At 41.2% G+C, this 20,270-nt stretch overlaps 1 protein-coding gene across 1 annotated transcript; it reads left to right on the forward strand.

Annotated features, from left to right (window-relative positions):
- Positions 1–1,800: 1,800 nt before the first annotated feature.
- On the forward strand, positions 1,801–13,767 carry ela3l (elastase 3 like; the record flags this gene model as incomplete). Its single annotated transcript, XM_080500042.1, has 8 exons — positions 1,801–1,840; positions 2,067–2,155; positions 2,365–2,462; positions 2,779–2,907; positions 3,468–3,604; positions 3,961–4,106; positions 4,478–4,630; positions 13,555–13,767. 8 exons carry the CDS (start codon positions 1,801–1,803, stop codon positions 13,765–13,767), a joined length of 1,005 nt encoding a protein of 334 aa, XP_080356168.1.
- Positions 13,768–20,270: the final 6,503 nt, after the last annotated feature.

The raw sequence follows: 20,270 nt of genomic DNA on the forward strand, positions 1-20,270 counted from the left end.
ACACACACACACACACACAGTCTGGGGATGTCTAAGCTTGTTTTGTTGCTGGAGTTGCCTTCCAAGTGTTTTTCATTCCATTGAGAATTTGTTTCCGTCTATAAGCCCTAAATGGGGTCTCCATCCAAACCTTAAAAGAAAATTTTAAAAGCAAAGCTGTTTTGTAGACTCAGCTGTTATGGGGTATATATCTTGAGGGTGTAGCCAATCTCTCGTATGGGGGTCTTTCCACTATCAAGTTGTTGTCTGTGCTCTTTTTTTACTTGTTGTAACTTGTTGTTTCCTAAAACAAATATGACATAAATTTGCTTTTTATTTTATTTTATTTTTATCTTTTTTTTTGGGGGGGGGGGGGCTTTTGTAAATCTGTATTATCTATTCTACACAGATAAATTGTCCCATCTAGTGGTGAACTGGGAAACTAAATGATTCATAAAGAGGAAGTCCAACCTGCTTACTAAGGGAGACTGATGGAGGAGTTTTGTGTCTGATGTCGGACATTTTACTTGTTGCTCACTGTCCTACCCTTTCTCCTCTTGCTATTTTCTAACCTCAATCTGTGCAACCAGAAACTCACCAGCTCTGAGTCACGTTCTGCTGGAGGCTCCTGGTAGGTTTTTTTTTTCCTTCTGTGAGATTATTCTTCTATATTTGAATGTAAGTACATTGATGTGGCTTGTCTTGTAATTTGTGTTATATGAATAAACATGAAATGAACTAAACTAGTGCATTTTCTTTTGTTCTCTGAATTACTTGTGATTGATCAATACGAACACTGATTCGTATGATTTCACCAAAAAACTTGTTATAAATGTCACACAACCGTTTCTACTCACTCTACGAGTTTACAGCAAGGTACCACCTTACTATTATTACGACATATAATATTACTGAGGCAGCCTTGTGACAGATGTACAATGTCTTTGATTCTGAGTGACTTCAGGCCTCAACCCTTTCATGCCTCGAGAGCTGTGCCTGTGTCCTCCAAATCTCATATCTTATTCAAGCTCTATTCATTTTAGTCATTATGAAGTCTCATGACACACCAGGTCAGTGTTTTTTAGCAGCGCATTTACCTTTACAACGGCAGCTATGCTGCACGTATAACACCAGAAATGTGAAGCACGCAGGGTGCCATGTTTAATAAGGCCAATATGTCTCACAATTGCAGCACTGCAGAATTCCCTGCAGAGCTGTAAGATGTCAAAAAGATTGTAGCGTAGCTATCAATATTTCCTGCGTCACTGACACCATCTGTTTCCGAGTGTCTCATTGTTATTTATTATAGTAACACTCATAGTTTGGTTTTTTTGTTTTACATTTCAAGGAAATCAGGCGAATGGTGGTAATCCAGATGTTGTCTTCCCACACTGTTATGCAAGCATTTAATTCCAGGTTTCAGGGAAAAAGCTTAATGGAAGAGTAAAGGTGGATTTAATTGCAGGATATGAAAACATGTTCAGAATTGGGCCTTCAGCATTTACATCTCTAAAAGTATCATGCAAGTACGCCTGAACTGAAGCTTCTGAGATCACAGATCCTGTGCATCATTACCAAACATACGGTCCATTATAATCCTCCTGGAAGGTCATGAGAAATGTTCCTGTGCACACACCTGTGTGATCCGCCACTCACCCAAACACATTGACCCCCTTTGCAATTGGTTCCTCGTCATCCCCTGGAGGCTACGACAAACCAATTGGAGTGTGTGTGCTGCTGCATTCGGATCGGGTGTTGCCTGTGGTGAAAAGTTTAAAAGAGAGTGTGTCCTGCTGTCCCTCAGCAGAAGCATCAATCAACATGATCCCCATTGTGCTGGCCTCTGTGCTCATTGCTAGCGGTAAGAACATCTGGCATTTTCTAATTCTCTGTGTAATTGTTTCTGCATGCGTGCAAGTTTGTGCGGGTGAATGTGTGTGTTTTGCTTATTACCACACAGGGAGCCAGATCTCTGCAATTCCCAATCAAAAAGTAGCACAAGGCCATCTCTTCATAATGAGGGAATCAAGAAGAAGTGCTGTTGTTCTGCTGTCTGTCACACTTTCGTCTATCTCCTCTCGTTCCAGCCCTTGGGTGCGGCACCCCGGCCGTTGAGCCCCTGACTTCCCGTGTGGTCAACGGAGTAGATGCCAAGCCTCACAGCTGGCCCTGGCAGGTATGCTAAGGTGTACACATCTGTCAGTGTTTTTATTTTCACTGGCAAACCTTGTGGGTCCAGCATCTGGTTATTAGATGTCAACCCCAGTGGCTATTGAAAAGAATCTTCTAATTAAAGTGTTATCTTTGAACAAAAACAGCAAACTATGCCCAATTCGGGGTATACGTCACCAACCTGCTTTTTCCTCTCTTCCTTTTCATCTTCAGATCTCTCTGCAGTATGAGAGGGATGGTGTGTGGAGGCATACGTGTGGGGGCTCTCTGATTGCTGCCAACTGGGTCATGACTGCTGCTCACTGCATCAAGTAAGAAGAGCATCAGAGAGCGATACCAAAAACACAAACAGTGAAACAAAACCACTTGTGAACACATTTACAAATTACACACACACAGAACTGCTACCGACTGAGCGGTATTTATCGCTCTACCCCTTGTTCACCCCGATGCAAATAAAGATTTGGCAAACCCTGAATTCCTGAGGAATTGAAAGCACACCAAAGCCCATTAATACCACTGCTCAGATCAAATCCTCATCATAAATTCTAATTCATTAAATCATTTGCATCACTAAATATTCTGTATGTCTGACTGGAGATTCCGCATGTTTTTATTCTCCCACAGCACCCAGTTCTCCTACAGAGTGTTTGTGGGCAAACACAACCTGGTTGAGGACGAGGCTGGCTCCAAGGCCATCATGCCAGAGACGATTATTGTCCATGAGAAATGGAACCCTATCTTCGTGGCCTTCGGGTAACACAACCTTCGCTGTACAGTGTGAAACAGCAAGTTAAATCTCCTACTTACGGCACATCATAATCTCATTTCTGTGTCAATGAGACAAAGTGGGCCGAGCCTCAAATTCAATTTGTGCACTTTCAGTCACACTAACTTTTTTTGTCAGAAATTCTCCATCTTCATTCGTCGTGAGCATCTACACGGACAATCAAACAAATAAGAAGGGAATTAAAAAAAAAAAAATTCCAAGTGTGCTGCTACATTTTTCACCTTCAAATATGAAGCCAGACATTTTCCTCGGTGGGAGTTTATTCAGATGAGATTGTAAATTGAGTTGATTAATTATTCAGTATGTATAGACATGATAACACACAGAAAGAATGCAAAAATACAGATTGCACTTCTACTCATTATCTTATCTGTCTTTGTCTTACTCTCCTTCATCGTGTTTCTGGAGGGCAGTTTTAAATTGCCTGTCAGTGCAACCACTTCACTCAACCTCTCTCTCTCTCTCTCTCTCTCTCTCTCTCTACCTCTCTGTTTCTCTCTACCTCTCTGTTTCTGTGTTTCTTCAGCAACGACATTGCCCTGATCAAGCTGTCAGAGTCTGTGACTTTGAGCGACCAGGTGCAGTTGGCATGTGTCCCCACTGCTGGCACGCTGCTGGCCAACCTCTACCCCTGCTACATTACTGGATGGGGCAGACTGTACAGTAAGTCTCAGTTTGGGGAAAAGGCTGCGCAGTGTGTGGCTTCTGCCTCGTATTCGCCTTATTTCTTATCGTTTGGCGTATTTGAAATGTCTTCATTTTTCACAGGGTATTTACTGGTGTGATATTCGGATTTATAGCCGGGCCTGTCTGGGCTTATGCAATTGGGGGTACCGTAGGAAACCTCTAAAGATGGGGATGAAAATCACATGCATGAGATGAAACTTTTTTTTCTGGGTGGATTACTATTAAATTGAAAATTTGGGTCAGACAATAAGTTTGGTGCTCGGAGAAATGCTGCAAAGCAGCTTTGACAGCGTATGTGGATGATGGTAATAGACTCTGCCTGTGTGTTTTAGCCGGAGGCCCCATAGCTGATAAGCTGCAGCAGGCTTTGATGCCTGTGGCTGACCAAGCCACCTGCTCCCAGCCTGACTGGTGGGGTATTGCTGTCAGGACCACCATGGTGTGTGCCGGCGGAGACGGAATCGTCGGTGGATGCAACGTAAGTTTACACTGCGTGCGTTTGCGTGCATGTGCATGTGGAGAGAGGGGATTTTTCACTCGTGTGATTCCAGATGATACTATCTCACAGAAATTATTATATCTATTATACTATACATCACAAGCCTGACAACCAGAGTGAAAATCTGGAGAGAATTTAAATGCAAACATTGTGCCAAAATAAAAAATATATTAAAAGAATCAGACATGTTTTGTCCAGCTGCCAAGACATGAAAAATGTTCTTTGTGTCCCTGTTATACGTTATGAAACGGTCACAGTGATTGTGAGTTTCATTACTGTGCCTCGCTGGTCTGCAGATAGATCCATAAAGTGAATGAAACATGAGCTGTCCTCCTCTCTTTTGTGTCCAGGGTGACTCTGGGGGTCCTCTGAACTGTAAGAACAGTCAGGGTGTCTGGGAGGTGCACGGTATTGCCAGCTTTGTCTCTGGCCTGGGCTGCAACTTCATAAAGAAACCCACTGTCTTCACCAGAGTCTCTGCTTTCAACGACTGGATCGACCAGGTAAAGAAGACACCAACGATGGGGTTTCCTCTCAAAAAAGCATCTTTTGTTTCCTTGATGTTGTGTGTCGTTACATAATTCATCTAATAATGACTTTATCTTCTTTGCAGACGATGATGAACAACTAAATAAAATGCAGTTTCTAATAAAAAAAATTTAAAAACTGGAAAATATGTTTCTGCACGTGATTTGCATGTATGAATACCTTCTTTAGCATAGATAGAAGAACTGTTTGTGTTTCTGTCCTTGGAGGTTTCCTACAAATGGGAACCATGTCAACCTCTGTCCAGCAGGTGTCCTCCTACACTCATGATAGGAAATTGTTTCTGACAGCTTTCCCAAGCAGGATACTGAGCAGAATAACCAGTGTTTCTGCTTGTAAAACAGCATCGACAAACAGATGTCAGTCCTCCAAACAAGCACAGAAAATAAAGTAAAATTGCAGTAAGCTGCACACTGAATTGCATCGGTGAGAAAATAAATGTGTGTTTCTGTGATAAGTTAAGGACACAAATCCAATGATTCTGCATGAAACCGACCTGGTTTGTTTCCATGCCTTCTCCACAGGGGGTGCTTCATGAAAATCCATAATACTCAACAGCAGAGGGTATTTCATTCTGCTGAGAGCAGAATGAATATGAAGAAAGCTATGATGACAAAGTTGAGGTGAACACTTCTGTCGTTTCTTTTGCTCAATGATGAGATGAAGAGTAGGGGACAAAACTTGAGATAGAAATTAAATTGCCTCTCACCAGTTCCCCTTTCACGCACACTCTTTCTCCTTTCTGTGTGTCACATCTGCAAGACACACGCTCTGATGGGTTTTGACTCAGTGAATGTCTTCATTGACATCAGATGCAGTGATCAGACGTGACAGCTCCTCCAAGAGTAACCAATAATGACTTTGTGTGTGTGTGTGTGTGTGTGTGTGTGTGTGTGTGTGTGTGTGTGTGTGTGTGTGTGTGTGTGTGTGTGTGTGTGTGTGTGTGTGTGTGTGTGTGTGTGTGTGTGTGTGTGTGTGTGTGTGTGTGTGTGTGTGTGTGTGTTTGGCTTCATGCAGATGTGTGTTCATGGATGTTTAGGGCAGACAGAAGGAGGGGAAGCGAGAAAGAGGCTGAGTTTCACTGCCTGGCCGTGTTTCTCTCGGGCTGTATTTGAGTGCATTTCTGTGATATAATGATTCACACATCTGAGGGAGCTTTATCCACAGCACAAGCCTGTGATCCATGATAACCATCCCATCTAAGCTCCCATGTTGGCTGACACACATTGCAACTAATTCAGTCAGATTTTTTTTTCTTTTATTGATAATATGAGAGTTGCATATACATTTGGGCAACATTCCTAATTATATTGAGCTGGTTGAGATTGAACTCATGTTCAATACTTTTGTAACAGTAAGGGTAATTCATCATAGTATGCAAAAATACCCTGTCATGTAATTTACACTGAATTCATCACGTTGACCTAATGCATTCACTTGTAATTATCACCTTTTTATTTCCTGCCACATTACAGTTTTAGCTCACCATGTGGTCGTTATTATACTGTCAGTAGTAATTCTGATCTACCCTTCCCTTTGTCTTTGGTCTTTGATCATACTTTGCAGTACAACTCTGGCTTTCTATCTTGAAAAATTACAGTAATTATCACTCATGTTGCACAGTTTTGGAAGTGCATGTTCATGAGAATATTCTGGAATATACTTTGAATAGCCTGCCATCGTGGTGTAATGCTTAACTCTCTCACCTGATTGTCAGAACATCCATGTTCAAGTCCAGGGAGGGCTTTTCTATGTTGAGTGCGGATCTTCTCAGCATGCGTGCATACGTTTTCTCCCACAGTCCTAAAACATAAATTTGCATTTATTTGTGAATGTAAATTACCTTGGAGGTGTGACGGTGTGTGATTGTCTGTCTTTCAGTGTTCGCTCTGTGATATAGGGATGCATTGTCCGGGGTGTAACTGGCTTTGCTCATAGCCAACTGGGATTGGCTCCATTGACCGTAAATTCAATAACGTGATGCAGAAGATAGATGGGTCTGTGATTCAAGATGAATCGTGATTTTCTGCACTGCATTTTATACTTCCAAGGGAGTTGAGCTTTGTCCAGCTGAGGTATATTAACCAAAACCTCCCAAGAAGTGTAATATTTGCAAATTTATAATTGAAGTGTCTTGTAAAATATACAATCAAGTGAGACCAGGTCAAGTTGGACAAAGAAGGGACGACAGTTACCTGAATCTGTTTCGTAATCAAAGTTTTTGAAAAAGGGGAACATGATAATATCAGCTAGTCATTGGTACCAGCAGACAAGAACTTTAACAGGAAACGTGGGCATTGGCTAAACTCAACGGCTTGTTTTAATTCCACCTAGAAATATCAAAAGCATCTTCCTGAGTGCTTCAAGCCTCTTTAGGCTGTTTACACTATTATCTTTAAAGTAATGCTCGTTAGAAAGAATGGTGTATGTACTTCAAGGCTGAAAATGATAATGTTTTAGTTTTTTATCCAAGCATTTGTAAAGGCTTTTTGCATCTTCATCTGCAGTGGGCCTTTTAATCGGGGCATCAAATAGAGGTATTTCTACAATATTTAAGATTGTGTGTTATCTGCACATAATCAGAAATGGCAACTGTAGAAGTTTGGGGAAAAAATAAAAATGAAATGTGGGGCTAAAGCCTGCTGTGAGGACGAGCAAGAGGCCTCAAGAAAGGGTGCTTTGTGTCTGCCTGAACTCTGGGTCAGGGAATCCAACTCCAAACACACACACATGCATGCATTTCAGTCCTTGTGAGGACGTACATGAACACAGTGCATTCCCCAAACAGCCCTCTACTCGAACCTTACATGGCATGAACGCCTAACGCCCAACCTTAACTTTATTTTCTAGCCATCTGAACTCTAACCCTCACACAGGCTGCTGAAAGTGGAATCGAGGCAAAATGCTCCAGCTTTCCCAAAAATGTCCTCTTGTTCCAAGGGCAACTTATATTGGTCCCCAGAAATATAGACGTGCAACTACATCCACACACAGAGAAACAAAGAGAGGGCGACACAGAGAGCAGAGCAAAATCCCCCAGGGACACCCCGCTGCCGTGCTGAATACCAATGAGCAAAAGAGGAGGCAACAAGTTTGAAGTTCGTGCAGCTGCTCCTTTGCTTCATGCAAGTTGTATAAAGTGAACAAAGTGCAGAGGAAGGTGCTCGTGATTCACTGCTTCAGTGTCCTGCATTATGGCTTCATCTGCTTGACGTGAGTGGCTTCATTGTGCCAATAATTTCATATTGTTCTATAAAGCTCTTTTGACCCCATTGTTTGCTTTCCACGTCTTAATGCATATTTCTAAACATGTTTAGTAAGTTCTAACTATCTAAGGAACTGGTCAGAGGCCACATTGATTTCATCTCATTTGGGATGTAAAATAATGGCACACTGTCCTTAAAATATAACTTCTAATTTTTCGTTTGTTTTCTTGAAAAAAGGTATGAGTGCATAATGAAAATGTCACTGAATTGTCTTTATATTCAAAAGTGCAACTGAAATCCTTTATTCCACCATACTTCTATTCACAATGGTGAAGACAAAAGCCTGTCACTTCCAATCGGTTAGGATTTCTTCAACCTTCAGCATGAATGTTTTCACAAGCTCATGTCCGGAACACAGTATTTCGTCTGTTGTGATTTTACTAACAGATATGCAGCTATGTCATCTTGCTGCTGCTTAGTCCAATCGGTCTCAGTGTTGTGTCATGTCTGTTAATCTTACTAAAACAACACAATCACTGGTGGACAATTCAGGTGCTTCAATTACATACTATGATGAGAAAGTTGCAGTTCATTTTTAAACTAAGCTAAATTACTCCATTGATTGTCTCGGATAAATAATTTCTCTAAATTTAACTGAAACTGTACATACAAAGAGCAGTGGGCTAATGTAGTGGGGGCGCGGGATTGTCTCAATCAGAAACTCACAGTAATTGAATTCCAGCCTTCAGGCCATACAACCAGGTGTGCATGTGTGCTAAGTGTACATTTTGTTGGCAAAGCACTGTTAAATTAAAAACAGAGAGCAGCACAAACAGTACTCACAAATCCACCATTGTTATTGATGTCAACCTTCATGCTTGAACAGAAGAAGAATATTGACTACAACCTTGCATGTGTGCAGTACAACACAGCAAAGCTGTGTTTTCCCTGTTTACACAGAAATTGAGAATTTGTTCTCTGGAAGCTGTTTTTGAATTCTGCAATATTCAGAGACTTGACATGCATAGCAAGAAAAGCTTGCCGTTTCCACTGATAAAGAGTTTTGTGTAAATAGGAATTCAAATCTCAACCCCACCTATATCTGCCACTCGGCAAGGCGAGGCAGCTTTATTTGTACGGCACACTTCAGCAACAACAATGCAGTTCAAAGTGCGTGAGTTTAACAAACATGTACAGTTGGCAAGAGCAAAGAGAAACGTGAATATAAACAGGGAAGATAAGGGCCTCACCACAATGAAATATAACATCACAGCAATTTAGAAAAAAATTAAAATGATAAAATATAAAAGATGCAGTGAAACATAAAATAAATAGAGAAATGTATTGAGCATTGTTTTAAAAAGACTGATAAGTTAGAGCTGTCCTGTCATTTTCCGGGAGTTTGTTCCAAATAGTTTGTGCTTAAACTCAAAGTTTAGTTCTGTCTCTGTGAACAGAAAGCAGGTTTGATCCAGTGGACCTGAAACTTCAGGATGGCTCATAACATAACAGGACATGTGAGAGTCAAACATGCGGCCCGTGGCGCTAAAACTGGCCAGAAGAGGCTCCAGTTGCCATTATTGGTCATTATTTGCATTTTTTTTCCAGGGTGTTGTGAAAATACAGACATCACATAGTATACTATCTGCCACTACAAAGAAAAACTTTAACGTTTAAATGTAAAGGTTATGGTTCCACTTTTCTTTTTTCTTTTTCTTTTACCAGCCATCCAACTCAAGGGGGTATTGGAGTGTTTGTGGCTCCTGAACTGAAATGTGTTAATTCTTTGTCATTTTTACACTTTTAAAAATAGTGATGAGAAATCTGTTGTGGGGAAAGTTGCTTATAAACGACATGTGTCTGATTATATAGCATTGACAATGCCCTTGTGTAGTTTTCCCTGATGATTGGAAGAACAGCCTTGTTTCCAACCGCTGCGCTGCGCTCTGGTGGCTGGTGTGACCAGACCGGTGACACTGAGATCTTCACTGCGCTGAGAGGAAAAGCCCTTGATAGGATGTTCCGACCGTGTCTTTATATAGATGGTCCGTTGGAGACTAGTGGGGAGTGAGAGGGACGGAGGGAAGGGGAGGGAGGGAGGGAGGGAGGGGAGGGAGGGGAGGGACGGGGGCGTGGGATGACGAGCAGCCGCACTGACAGCAGCATCTCCGCTCTGTCGCCCCAGCAGTCACCGGGAACCGGCCGGGACACCGCCAGCTTGACTTGAATACAACTCCCAAAGTCCGCTGCTGCTGGCCAGAGTTTTGTGACCTACTTCGAGGCAAAAAGTTGCAGCGGGTTTTTTTTTGTTGTTGTTGTTGTTTTTGTTTTGTTTTGTTTTCCCCACAAACGGTGCGACGGCGGAGAATTGTTTGCGTTTCGGAGTTGAGGAGCGGCGCAAAGAGTCCAGTACGCATGGGCAAAAGACATCAGATGGGAGCATTAGGTAGGCTCTTTTATGAGGTGTGTATGTTCTTTGAGGCAGCTGGGTCAACCTGAGATGAATCCACTGACAGGCGATAAATAATGCAGAGGCGGGCTCCGGTTTTTCCGTGTGGTCAGTGGACATCCTTTCATGCAGTGCCCACTTGGCTTCGCAACAAGTGTGTAGGAGCGTGGCGTATTTGCATACATTTACATGACATTATTTGCATGTGTCCACACAAGGCGCTTGTGCAGGACAGTGACTCGATTTACAAACAAACACATGCAAGCTCAAGCACACGTTGTACTTTATTCTCACATGACTCCAGTTGTAAAGATTAACCAATTCGAGGCCTTCACTGACACGCAAGCAGTGGAAAGAGATTGTCAACCATTAATCTTTGCATTGAATGTGACCTCTGGAGTTTACCAGTGCATGTGTGTGTGTTTGTTTGGGTTGTGTGCCTGCCATGTGCCATTTCATCTTTGAACCATGAACATCTACTTGAAAGTCATGTTCAAATTACAGCAGTGATGTCAAGTTCATTTGAGTTCCAGGTTGTCACACAACACAGTTTGGTCCTAATTGGGCCAAAGCAGCCAAAAGATGATGACCCATTAATGATGACTAAAAATAAGTGCTTCTCTTTTGTCAAGAGAGACAAATTCTCTGACAGACCGACACATTCTCATTTCCCCCAGCTGCTCATTTTCTGCAGCTTTCAGTATATTTTGACCCACTCACCTGCATGTTATGTTAATTTGGTTGGGGAATCAGTAAGGAGCCAACTTTTACTGCTGCATAACTACATTGCTACCATCTGCTGTTCAGTTCTTCTCTTAAAAAAAAAACATTTGTCAGCATGTGATATTGTCCCGCTCGGATATTAGATATATTTGTCACTCCTTGTTTTCAGAGTTGGAATATCATTTTTCTTAATCATGTTGGATTATTACCACAAACATGGATTTTACACCTCAGTTGTGCAAAGCTTAACCAACGTTACCTCATAACTATATTATTCTATTGACTGTAAATGTAACGTCCTTCTAATTTGGTTTGTGCATCTTCTCTTTTTTCTTTTTGAATACTCTTATTTTCCTCTCGCTGGCTCACTAAAATTGATTTATCTTGCAAATTGAAATGAATAATCCTTGTAATTATTAATGTATGAGCCCCAGTTTTCACATTTGGGGAATATGAGTTATGAAAATGTGTTTTAATGGGTGATAATGAATAACTATCTGACTTTTCCTGCTATGTGCAGCAGCGATTGCCTGACGTTAATATAAGCATGCAAACAGTCCTCTTTTCTAATACATTGTTCAAACTCATTTGATCTTGCAGTCCCTCTTGAGCACATGCACAGCGCTTTCCTGTTACTTTCCTTGGTCCTCTAATCGCTGATATGCATTCCTCACGTTGACTCTAATTAAATTGTAAACTGGAAGCAGACCTGAATTGGTTTGGATGTAGTCTTTCAAAATTGTGGGAGCAATTTAACTGACACTAATCCCTGTTCATATTTATGAGGGCAATTTTCCAAACAGTAATGTCACCCACATCTGGAGGAGGGGCCGTCGCATACAAACAAACAGAGGCCAAGTGTGAGCTTCAGAGAGCAGATGAAATGCATCACTGCCACCTACTCTGGCTTGTAGCTATCCATCTTTATTTGGCTTGGTCATAAAATGCCCATAAAGGGAAGGATAACTTTGAAATGAGTTCTCAACAGCAGGCCTGGACTGTTGTAGTATTGCCCTCAGTTGGGGAGAGGAGAAAATATGTGGTCTCATTAGAAATGCATTAGAGGGAAGAGAGCGAGCCATAGAAGTGAGGAGATGAGCTGGAGTTTTTATCTGTTAAACTCTGAGAGGGAAAATATTCACCCCCTCCATCTCATGCTTGAACCGACTTCACTCTCTCTCTCACGCACACACAGCAGTACACCTCAGTGACCCATTTAATATCAGCCACAAAACTGGCAACTGTTTCCCCACATGTTCCTCCTGGAAACACATTACAGCCAAGGCTCATTCAAAATAATTCAGCAAGAAAAAGTGCTAACTGGCACCTTCTTTATCAGTTTAATAACTCCTTTGCTCCCTGCTTGTATAAAGAAACAAATAAAAAAAAGATGTTGTGACACAACTGCGGGAGAACGACACCTTCTTGTCCTGGAATAGCCTCCTGTCATCCACAGATTATTAGACGGTACAGTGGCCGACACAATGAAACTCTCCTGGCAATTGTGTGACACTTTTCCTTCCTGTAGGGAAATGCTATAGTAATACTTTATGATCCCCCTTTTTTTAGACCCCTCCGTGCTGCTAGGTATTCAAATTGAAATAGTTGTTATCGACTCTCAAAGTTTTGTATTTAAAAAAACAAAAAACAACTTTGAGAATAGAATCTATTCTTGCAGATACAGTTCTGAGGTGGCGCAGTTTGGTCCATATATAGAGGTTTAAAGCACCTTGTCCCACTGACTAACCTGTCAGGGAGAAAGTAATCTTTACTGAGCTGATCTCACCTGTGGACTCAGCGTGCCCACGTGTCCAGCAGGTCAGCTGTGGCCAAGTATGTCACACTGTGCGCGTGCACTGGCATGTGTTCTTTCTGGCTGTCATCCCGATTCAAATATTCCTAGATATAAATTCCCCATATTTTAGCTTGTCTTGTTAAAAACACTCAATGTGGAGTTTATAGATTTAACAGAGTGCAAGATGTTTCAATATCGTGCCTTTGACAATGATAGCAAATTGTTTAGGGTCCTTTAAAAAAAACTGGAAGATCGTCTCACTCGGATTAAATTATTTCTTCACAGTGGGGAGTGGTCTGCCAGCCTTCCTGTTCTCGTCTCCGCAGCGAAAATATACCCAGGGAAGCAAACTTGCAAGGACAATCTCTGTTGGTGCTTCTTCACCTGACGAGAGATGTTTTTCTCAGATGTCGACAGGAAGGAATTTGAAGCTGTTTGCCTCGTCACTTCCTCACAATGCATGAAGAGCAATCGTTGTGTCTCAATCTTCTAAAGCCTTGTGTTATTTTACCTGATTTTTTTTGAGCTGTTGCTCTCCAGTTCGTCTTGTTAAAACACACTACTGATGCACTCTCACCTGATAAATCATGCAATGCATGTTTCTTTCTTTTCAGGGAGAATTAGCGGCGTTCGTGTGACCACCGATGGCAGACCACTGACCCACCTCTGATGTCTGGCGTGGCCTGAGTGACTTTGGGCACTGTTCAGTACGTCATGGAGCACGAGCTGAGGATGGGACTGTCTCTGTGGGCTATTGTGGCCATTGTTTGCAACTCTGTGGTTGGCGTGCTCATCCTCATCCTCTTCGTCATCCTCTACAAGGCGTGCAAGGTGCCTTCACACCAAGGGAAAATCCCGGTTTTCATCACGCAGCTGGAGCAGAAGAAGGGCGAGCAGAAGTACATGCTGAGTGCCGCCTGATCAAAACCTGAAGGGAAAAAATGGAAATTCTACTAAGTCAATCTATACCATTCAACAGTTGAGACACAACACGTCACAAGGCCAGACATTCATTCAGTCATTATTTACACTCTGTGACTACAATTGTGCTGTGTGGCGTTTACATCACGCCACCATCAGCCCATCTCATTTGTGCCTTTCGTTGGAGCTCAGAGTAAGCAAACTGCATTAGGAGTTGTGGCGAGCCCAACAACAGCAAGCAGGCCCAATCCTCTTATCTCTGCTGTGCGTCGCTGGGACTGTCCATCTGTCAGTTTGGTTTGCTCTGCACAGACCGACATGATCTCCTTCTCTGCTCCATTCGTAGCCATCCCTCCATATGAGCGGAGGGAGTGGGTGTGGAGGAGAAACAGCAAGAGCAACTGGAGTAGAAGTCTTAGAGATGACAAAGTTGGCTGAGACTCACAATAAAATTTTAGAAATACACAAAAGAAGATAAACCTCTAGAAGTCATGAGCCGTTTATTTGTTTCCTGCCGCAGCACTAATGATGGCAGCACCGGAGCAGCAGACACATGACAGGTAGAAACCAAAAGCCTAAATGAGGCAGTAAGAAGAGAGATGTTGCTGGGGAGAGAGTGTGAGTCGAGACTGACTGAAATATAGTTTAGTTTATATTTGGGGGAGAGGATAAAGTGCAGGGAGAGAATTGGAAAGGTGATGCTTTGATGTGTTGTTGACAGAAAATGGAGCTCCAGGGCCCCGTCTGACAGTTTCCCCATTTGACACAGTGATGATCCAAACTCCCACAGGATTAAAAGTAACAGGAACAATGTTACTCATGTCGCGGTGTGCAGCTCGCTCATTTCTGTGAGCTCCTCTAAAGACTGAACAAGATATTTATGGACAGCCATCATCAGAATCGACTGGCAGACAGAAGACTCCCAGGCTCACAGTTCTGGGTGAACATTGTGTTTTATTGTGGTGAATTTACAGTGACTGCAGACTGAGTGATATCACAGGGAAGACAGCTGTCAGACCTCAGACTGTCACACTAAACACTGAGCCAATCATAACAACATCTTCTCGTCAGAGTGAAAAAATAAAACCTGCGTTCCTTTGATGTGCTTGCATGAAAGAAATGTTTTTTTTATTTTGGTTTTAACATATTAATTCACATCAAATCTCAGGTGTACTATTGCCTTGTATGATCATATAAGAACCACAGATTTTATTTTCTAAATAAAACCCACTCTGTATTTCAGAATTATTGAACAGTTCAGCACAATCTTCATGTTACCCGAGATTTGATTTCTGCAGAAATAACATCCCGTTTAACTGTTCTTAATTAAACCGTTTTCAAAATGTTTGCAAATCTTGCAATCTGCATTTTGAATGTTGTTTGTTTCCGCGCTGTCCGCCACATAAAACTTTAACAGACAGAATTTGGCAGTTCTGAGTTTTAGTGTTAATTTCATGACATTTTTTATTTTTGTGGACAAACTCATCAATCAAAGACCATCCATCACAACAACAGATCTTGAATGTTGTAATTTGTTGCAGCTTTAGACTTGCACTGATGCACAACTGCTATTCTGCTACACTCTTTGTGCTGACAACCATTTATGGTTTGTTTATCTTTTTACCGACACAATGAAACTATTTACTCTTGTTTATAACTATTGTCATCCTCAATTAGTGTTGAAATCTTTTGTCTTTTGATGTGCATTATCATCTATGCCAAATTTTTGGACCATTAGAGCCTGAGTTGAAATTACCACTGACTTCATCCTTCTGCACTAAAGTAATCAATGTGGAACATATTGACCTCAACAGTCACCCACATCCTGTTTATTAGTCAGACACAAGCTTATGGGCCTTATCTGTTCACTACAATGGAGCATCATTATAGAAGCCGGGGGAGAGGATTCCTGCTAACTGCTGATAGTCTTTTATTTAAACGACAATTAATGTCATTATGCTGCGTTTCATTGATTTCTGTAAAAAAAAAATTCTGTCCTCTGTACTTAAACAGGGACACTGGAACATTTTATTTAATACCTATTACCTACAGTTTTGCCCCCTGCCCTGGAAACATGCTAGTTTATTCACAAATGTTAACTCATACATAAGTCCAAAACTATTAAAGTAAAAATGTAGGATTAACCAGCACAACAATATTCTGTATGGAAGAAATCACAAAGAAACAAAGCGTCTCATTATTGAAAATAAAACTAAATAATAATTTCATCATTGAAAATACTAGTAAATAATGAGCTAATCTACTACTACTAAATAGTAATAATAATCTGAAGCTAGTGCTGTGAGCAGTATTTGCATTTTACAATCTTAAGAGTTCAACAGATGACTCACAGTGAAATTTCAGTTTTGGACCTCCTGTTGACAGTTTACACGTTCTTCCTGTGTAATGTGATTATCTCCTAGGACTCTGAACTTTCTTCAGGGATATAAAGACATGTTTAGAACAAAACTTGCCAAAATACAACAAATAGGCTCTATATTTATTGACAGAGCGGTACAAAGAAAGTGCTGGTGTTCTATACACAAGCAGTGCATAGTGTTTAAAAAAAAAAAAAGAAAGAAAGCTGGGAGTGGATGATGGGTGTGTCCAGTATTTACAGTCCCTAAGGCCCAGTGTGGGAACCTATTACTGAATGGAGTGGTGGTGAAAGGATTGACCTGAGGTGCCGTCCGGAGGCCAGACAAGCTCGTGAGGTTAACTAGTGAGTCCAAACTGCCCTCAGGTGAGTGTGTGAGTCCCGATGTGCACTGGTGACTCTTGATGAACCCTAACCTGCAAAAGCAGGTACCGAAAACAGACAGACAACCATCCTGAACTGTAGTTTGACATTTAGAAATATGATGAGCTATTCTTCTGATCTCAGATATGTTTTAGGTGCGACTGCCTGATAACCTCACATGAATATCTCAATTGTTATCTCGAGAGGAAAAAGGCGTCATACTTATTGGCAGTCAAAACCTTCTGGCTAATGAGTGTGTTTGAGAAGTGGAGTATGACTACATGCACGAACAAGTGTGAGATAGTAGTTTATAGCACATACGAGACAGATGGTTGGAGAGTTTGGTAAGCCGTCGACTTCAGAAAATCACCAGAAAGGCGTCTCTGCAGCAGCTCTGTGTTTATCTGCTTCACTTTTCATCTGCTTGCCAGTTTCTCCCTCCATCTTCGCCCCTTTGGCTGTCTTCCCCTTTTTGTTTCTGTTTCCATCTAACGAGATGTTGCTGTGTCAAACTTATGCAAACTGCCCGACACAGTGATCTATCACTCCATAGTGACCTATTTAGGAGGTGAAGGTCAGCAGATTCTGCCTCAATCCATACCCAAGAGCCACTGTGGTAACCTTTCTTAGTTTACAGGTCAGATTTGTAATTGAAGACCACTCCAGAACTGTATTGGTCAATCAAGTGTATAACTAAGGACTAAGGGCAGTCAATCCGCCCGTAGGTCCCTTGGCTCCATGGTCTCACTGTCGCACTCCCATCGATCCCCTCACCTCAGGTTTGATGTTTACAGTGGATTCGTCCAGCTGACATTAGATGTGGCTGCTGAATTCAGCATCAGTCACTTGATCCCTGGGAACATATCACTCAGCAGAAAAGCTATGTTTACCAGCGTTGGAGATGAAGGAGGGGCACTGAACTCAACCCAGTGTTACATAATGATCTGGACTAATATTGCAGACAGAGAGATTACTAATAAACATGCAATAATCTGAAAGTCCATCTGCACCACTGGAGGGGCTTGCATAACCCACATCAGGCTGCACTGACTCATTGGGTGGTATTTATGTGTGTGCGTGTTAGTTTGGAGGTTGTAAGTCAGTCATAATAGGATCCAATGTTAATCTATATTTTGCACTCTACACACCCAAAAATAAGGGAGATTTCCGATGGGGAAAAGGCATATTATGTAATCTGACTGGCATTATCAGATTGAAACTAGAAAATTCAAACATTTATGTAGGTTACAAAACAAATATACAGACAAACAAATATCATTTGAACATTTTAAAAATATGTAGTCTAAGAGTATTCTATACGTATTCAGGTATGTGTATGTGGTATATGCTTTCCTTGAATATGAGTAATTAATGTCAAAATTCAAATTAAACCTATTAAGATCTCCATGCCAGAACCCCAACAGAGTCATAAAAACAATTAACTCAACACAGACATACAACTATTAAATCAATTCTGACAACACTGCAGCTCTGATATTAAAGTAATTTTAATTCAGGAGAGTTTAGTCGGTGGGAATTTTCATTCTGTCAACAGAGGTGTAATTAGAGCATAAAACAAGTCGGATAAGAGTGGTGACAGGACTCGCATCACTGTGTGAGGCATATATATATATATATATATATATATATATATATATATATATATATATATATATATATATATATATAATCTGTGCTTTGAAATATGGAAGGCAGCAAGAAAATTAAAAATGTGCACGATATCATCTTAAATTTGCAAAATTCACTAACGAAGCACCTCACACCTCCAATCCTCCTTGAAGGGCTTGACAGTGCAACAGATGAACCAATCCTATCTCATATGCAGAGGAAGGTAACTCAAACTGCTTGGATTTTAGAGACTAAAAAGCACCTCAACCTACATGACCCTGCAGCGCTTTTTGTCGTTCGTCCTCCAGCAGCCCTGGTCTTTTGTGGGATTATACTGCCCCCTGCTGGGCCCTGTCTGAAGTAGTCTCTGCTGCAGTGACTGAGACGCCTCTCCATTCCTGTCCAGAGGAAGACATTTACTGCTCTCTGCTGGTGTTTCCAGGTAAAACAATGTGCAAGCAGACGTGTCAGTGACTTTCATTGAGGAGTCACTGCGTCTGCTGGCAGGCTGTCATTAACCAGGGGTTATTTTCTTGAGAATTATAATTAATTTGCTCCAAGATGGCCACTTGATTGTTTAATTCACTGTATTTAGATCTGTATGATGTGTCCAAATGTTCATTTTGCCTGCCAAAATGTGAAGGCATGCAGTAACACTTAGAGGCATGCCAAGTACTACACTAAGATTTGAAATAGAAAACTTAATTACTTCTATAATTAATTTGAAGACCTGCAGTGTAAAGGGTAATTGTTACCTGCAGAGACCCTCCAAGGGCACTCAAGGTATGGACAGAGCTTAGAAATAATACCTTTTTTTTTTTTTTTAAATGTTTAAAAAATGTTTATGCCATTTGTGCCGCATAGGATGATTTCAGCTCAATTTGTTGAGGTTGTAATGCCGCTGCAGAAATCAATCCTAATATAAAATCACATCCCTGAAATCAATCCAACTTATGTTTGTGGATGTCTGAACTGGTTATTGTTCTGCAGTTCACTATATAGTCCAAACACATAGAGACAGATAACCACACAATACATTCAGACCCGCCTTTGGACTGATGGACTAAACTGAAGCACATAAAGAAAGATGCAGACACACACATACAGAGAACATTCTAACAGAACAGAAAGGCTCTCAAGCCCAAAGCAGAACATGTGAGATGGGAGAACTTGCCATTTCATCCCAGCGCTGCCCTGGATGGTACTAGTTAGGTCGACCACTAATTCAGAATACTTTATAAAGCTTACTATTTTGTAATTTATATTTAACCTTGTTTTCGTAAGCTGATCACATAGCTCAAATGTACAGGTAATGCAATAATGTGCAAACCATTGTGTTTGCTTTAATGTGTTCAGTTAAATTATTAGTCATTTACACTGTGATCTATGATGTGACACGTGCTCAGCATGGATTCTTTTACATGTTCTATTATCTTCAGATCGTTTTTGCTATTGTCTAAAGGCATGAACCACATGGCAGTGTAGTGGATAAAACTCCCACAACACATTGAGAAAACTAAGAGTTCAAGTGGGCTTTATTGCCTCCCAAGGGGAGCGAGTATGGGCTCCCAGTGCTTGCAGGTTTTTTTTTTTTCTGGATACTCCTGCTTCCTCCCACAGTCTGACACCAAACACTTGAGATTGTGGTGTTTGACATGCGATCAATAGGCTATACACTCAATATGTGCTTTGCCTTTCAAGGATTTCTCCGGCAACCCTGCTTCCCTGATTCAATGCATCAGTATTTTGGGGGGATTTTTTTGTATAATTTATTAGATGGATTTGAATTTTCTAACAAATAATGCTCAAAGCTGGTGACTTTAATAGTGGTCACACAGATATTCAAGAAGTAAATTGGATATTTTGGGTCACACACGAGATATATTGTACATGTGGAGAGGTTCTTTGACGCCATGCTGCAGCCTATTCCTTGTTATCTTTCTGCTTTAAAGTCTGGCCTTCAGCAAGTTCAATCAATTTCAGATTGAGATCAAGTGATTGACTCAGCGGGTGAAGGATATTTCACTTCCTCACGGTGAAAAGGTCCTTGGTTGCTTTGACCGTCCATTTATTGTGATCGTTTTGATCGAGTTTTGATGTGTTCACTCGCTTACATATTTCAGTCTTCTGTATA

The sequence above is a fragment of the Blennius ocellaris genome, assembly GCF_963422515.1.
Source record: "Blennius ocellaris genome assembly, chromosome: 7".
NCBI classification, from domain to species: Eukaryota; Metazoa; Chordata; class Actinopteri; order Blenniiformes; family Blenniidae; genus Blennius; species Blennius ocellaris.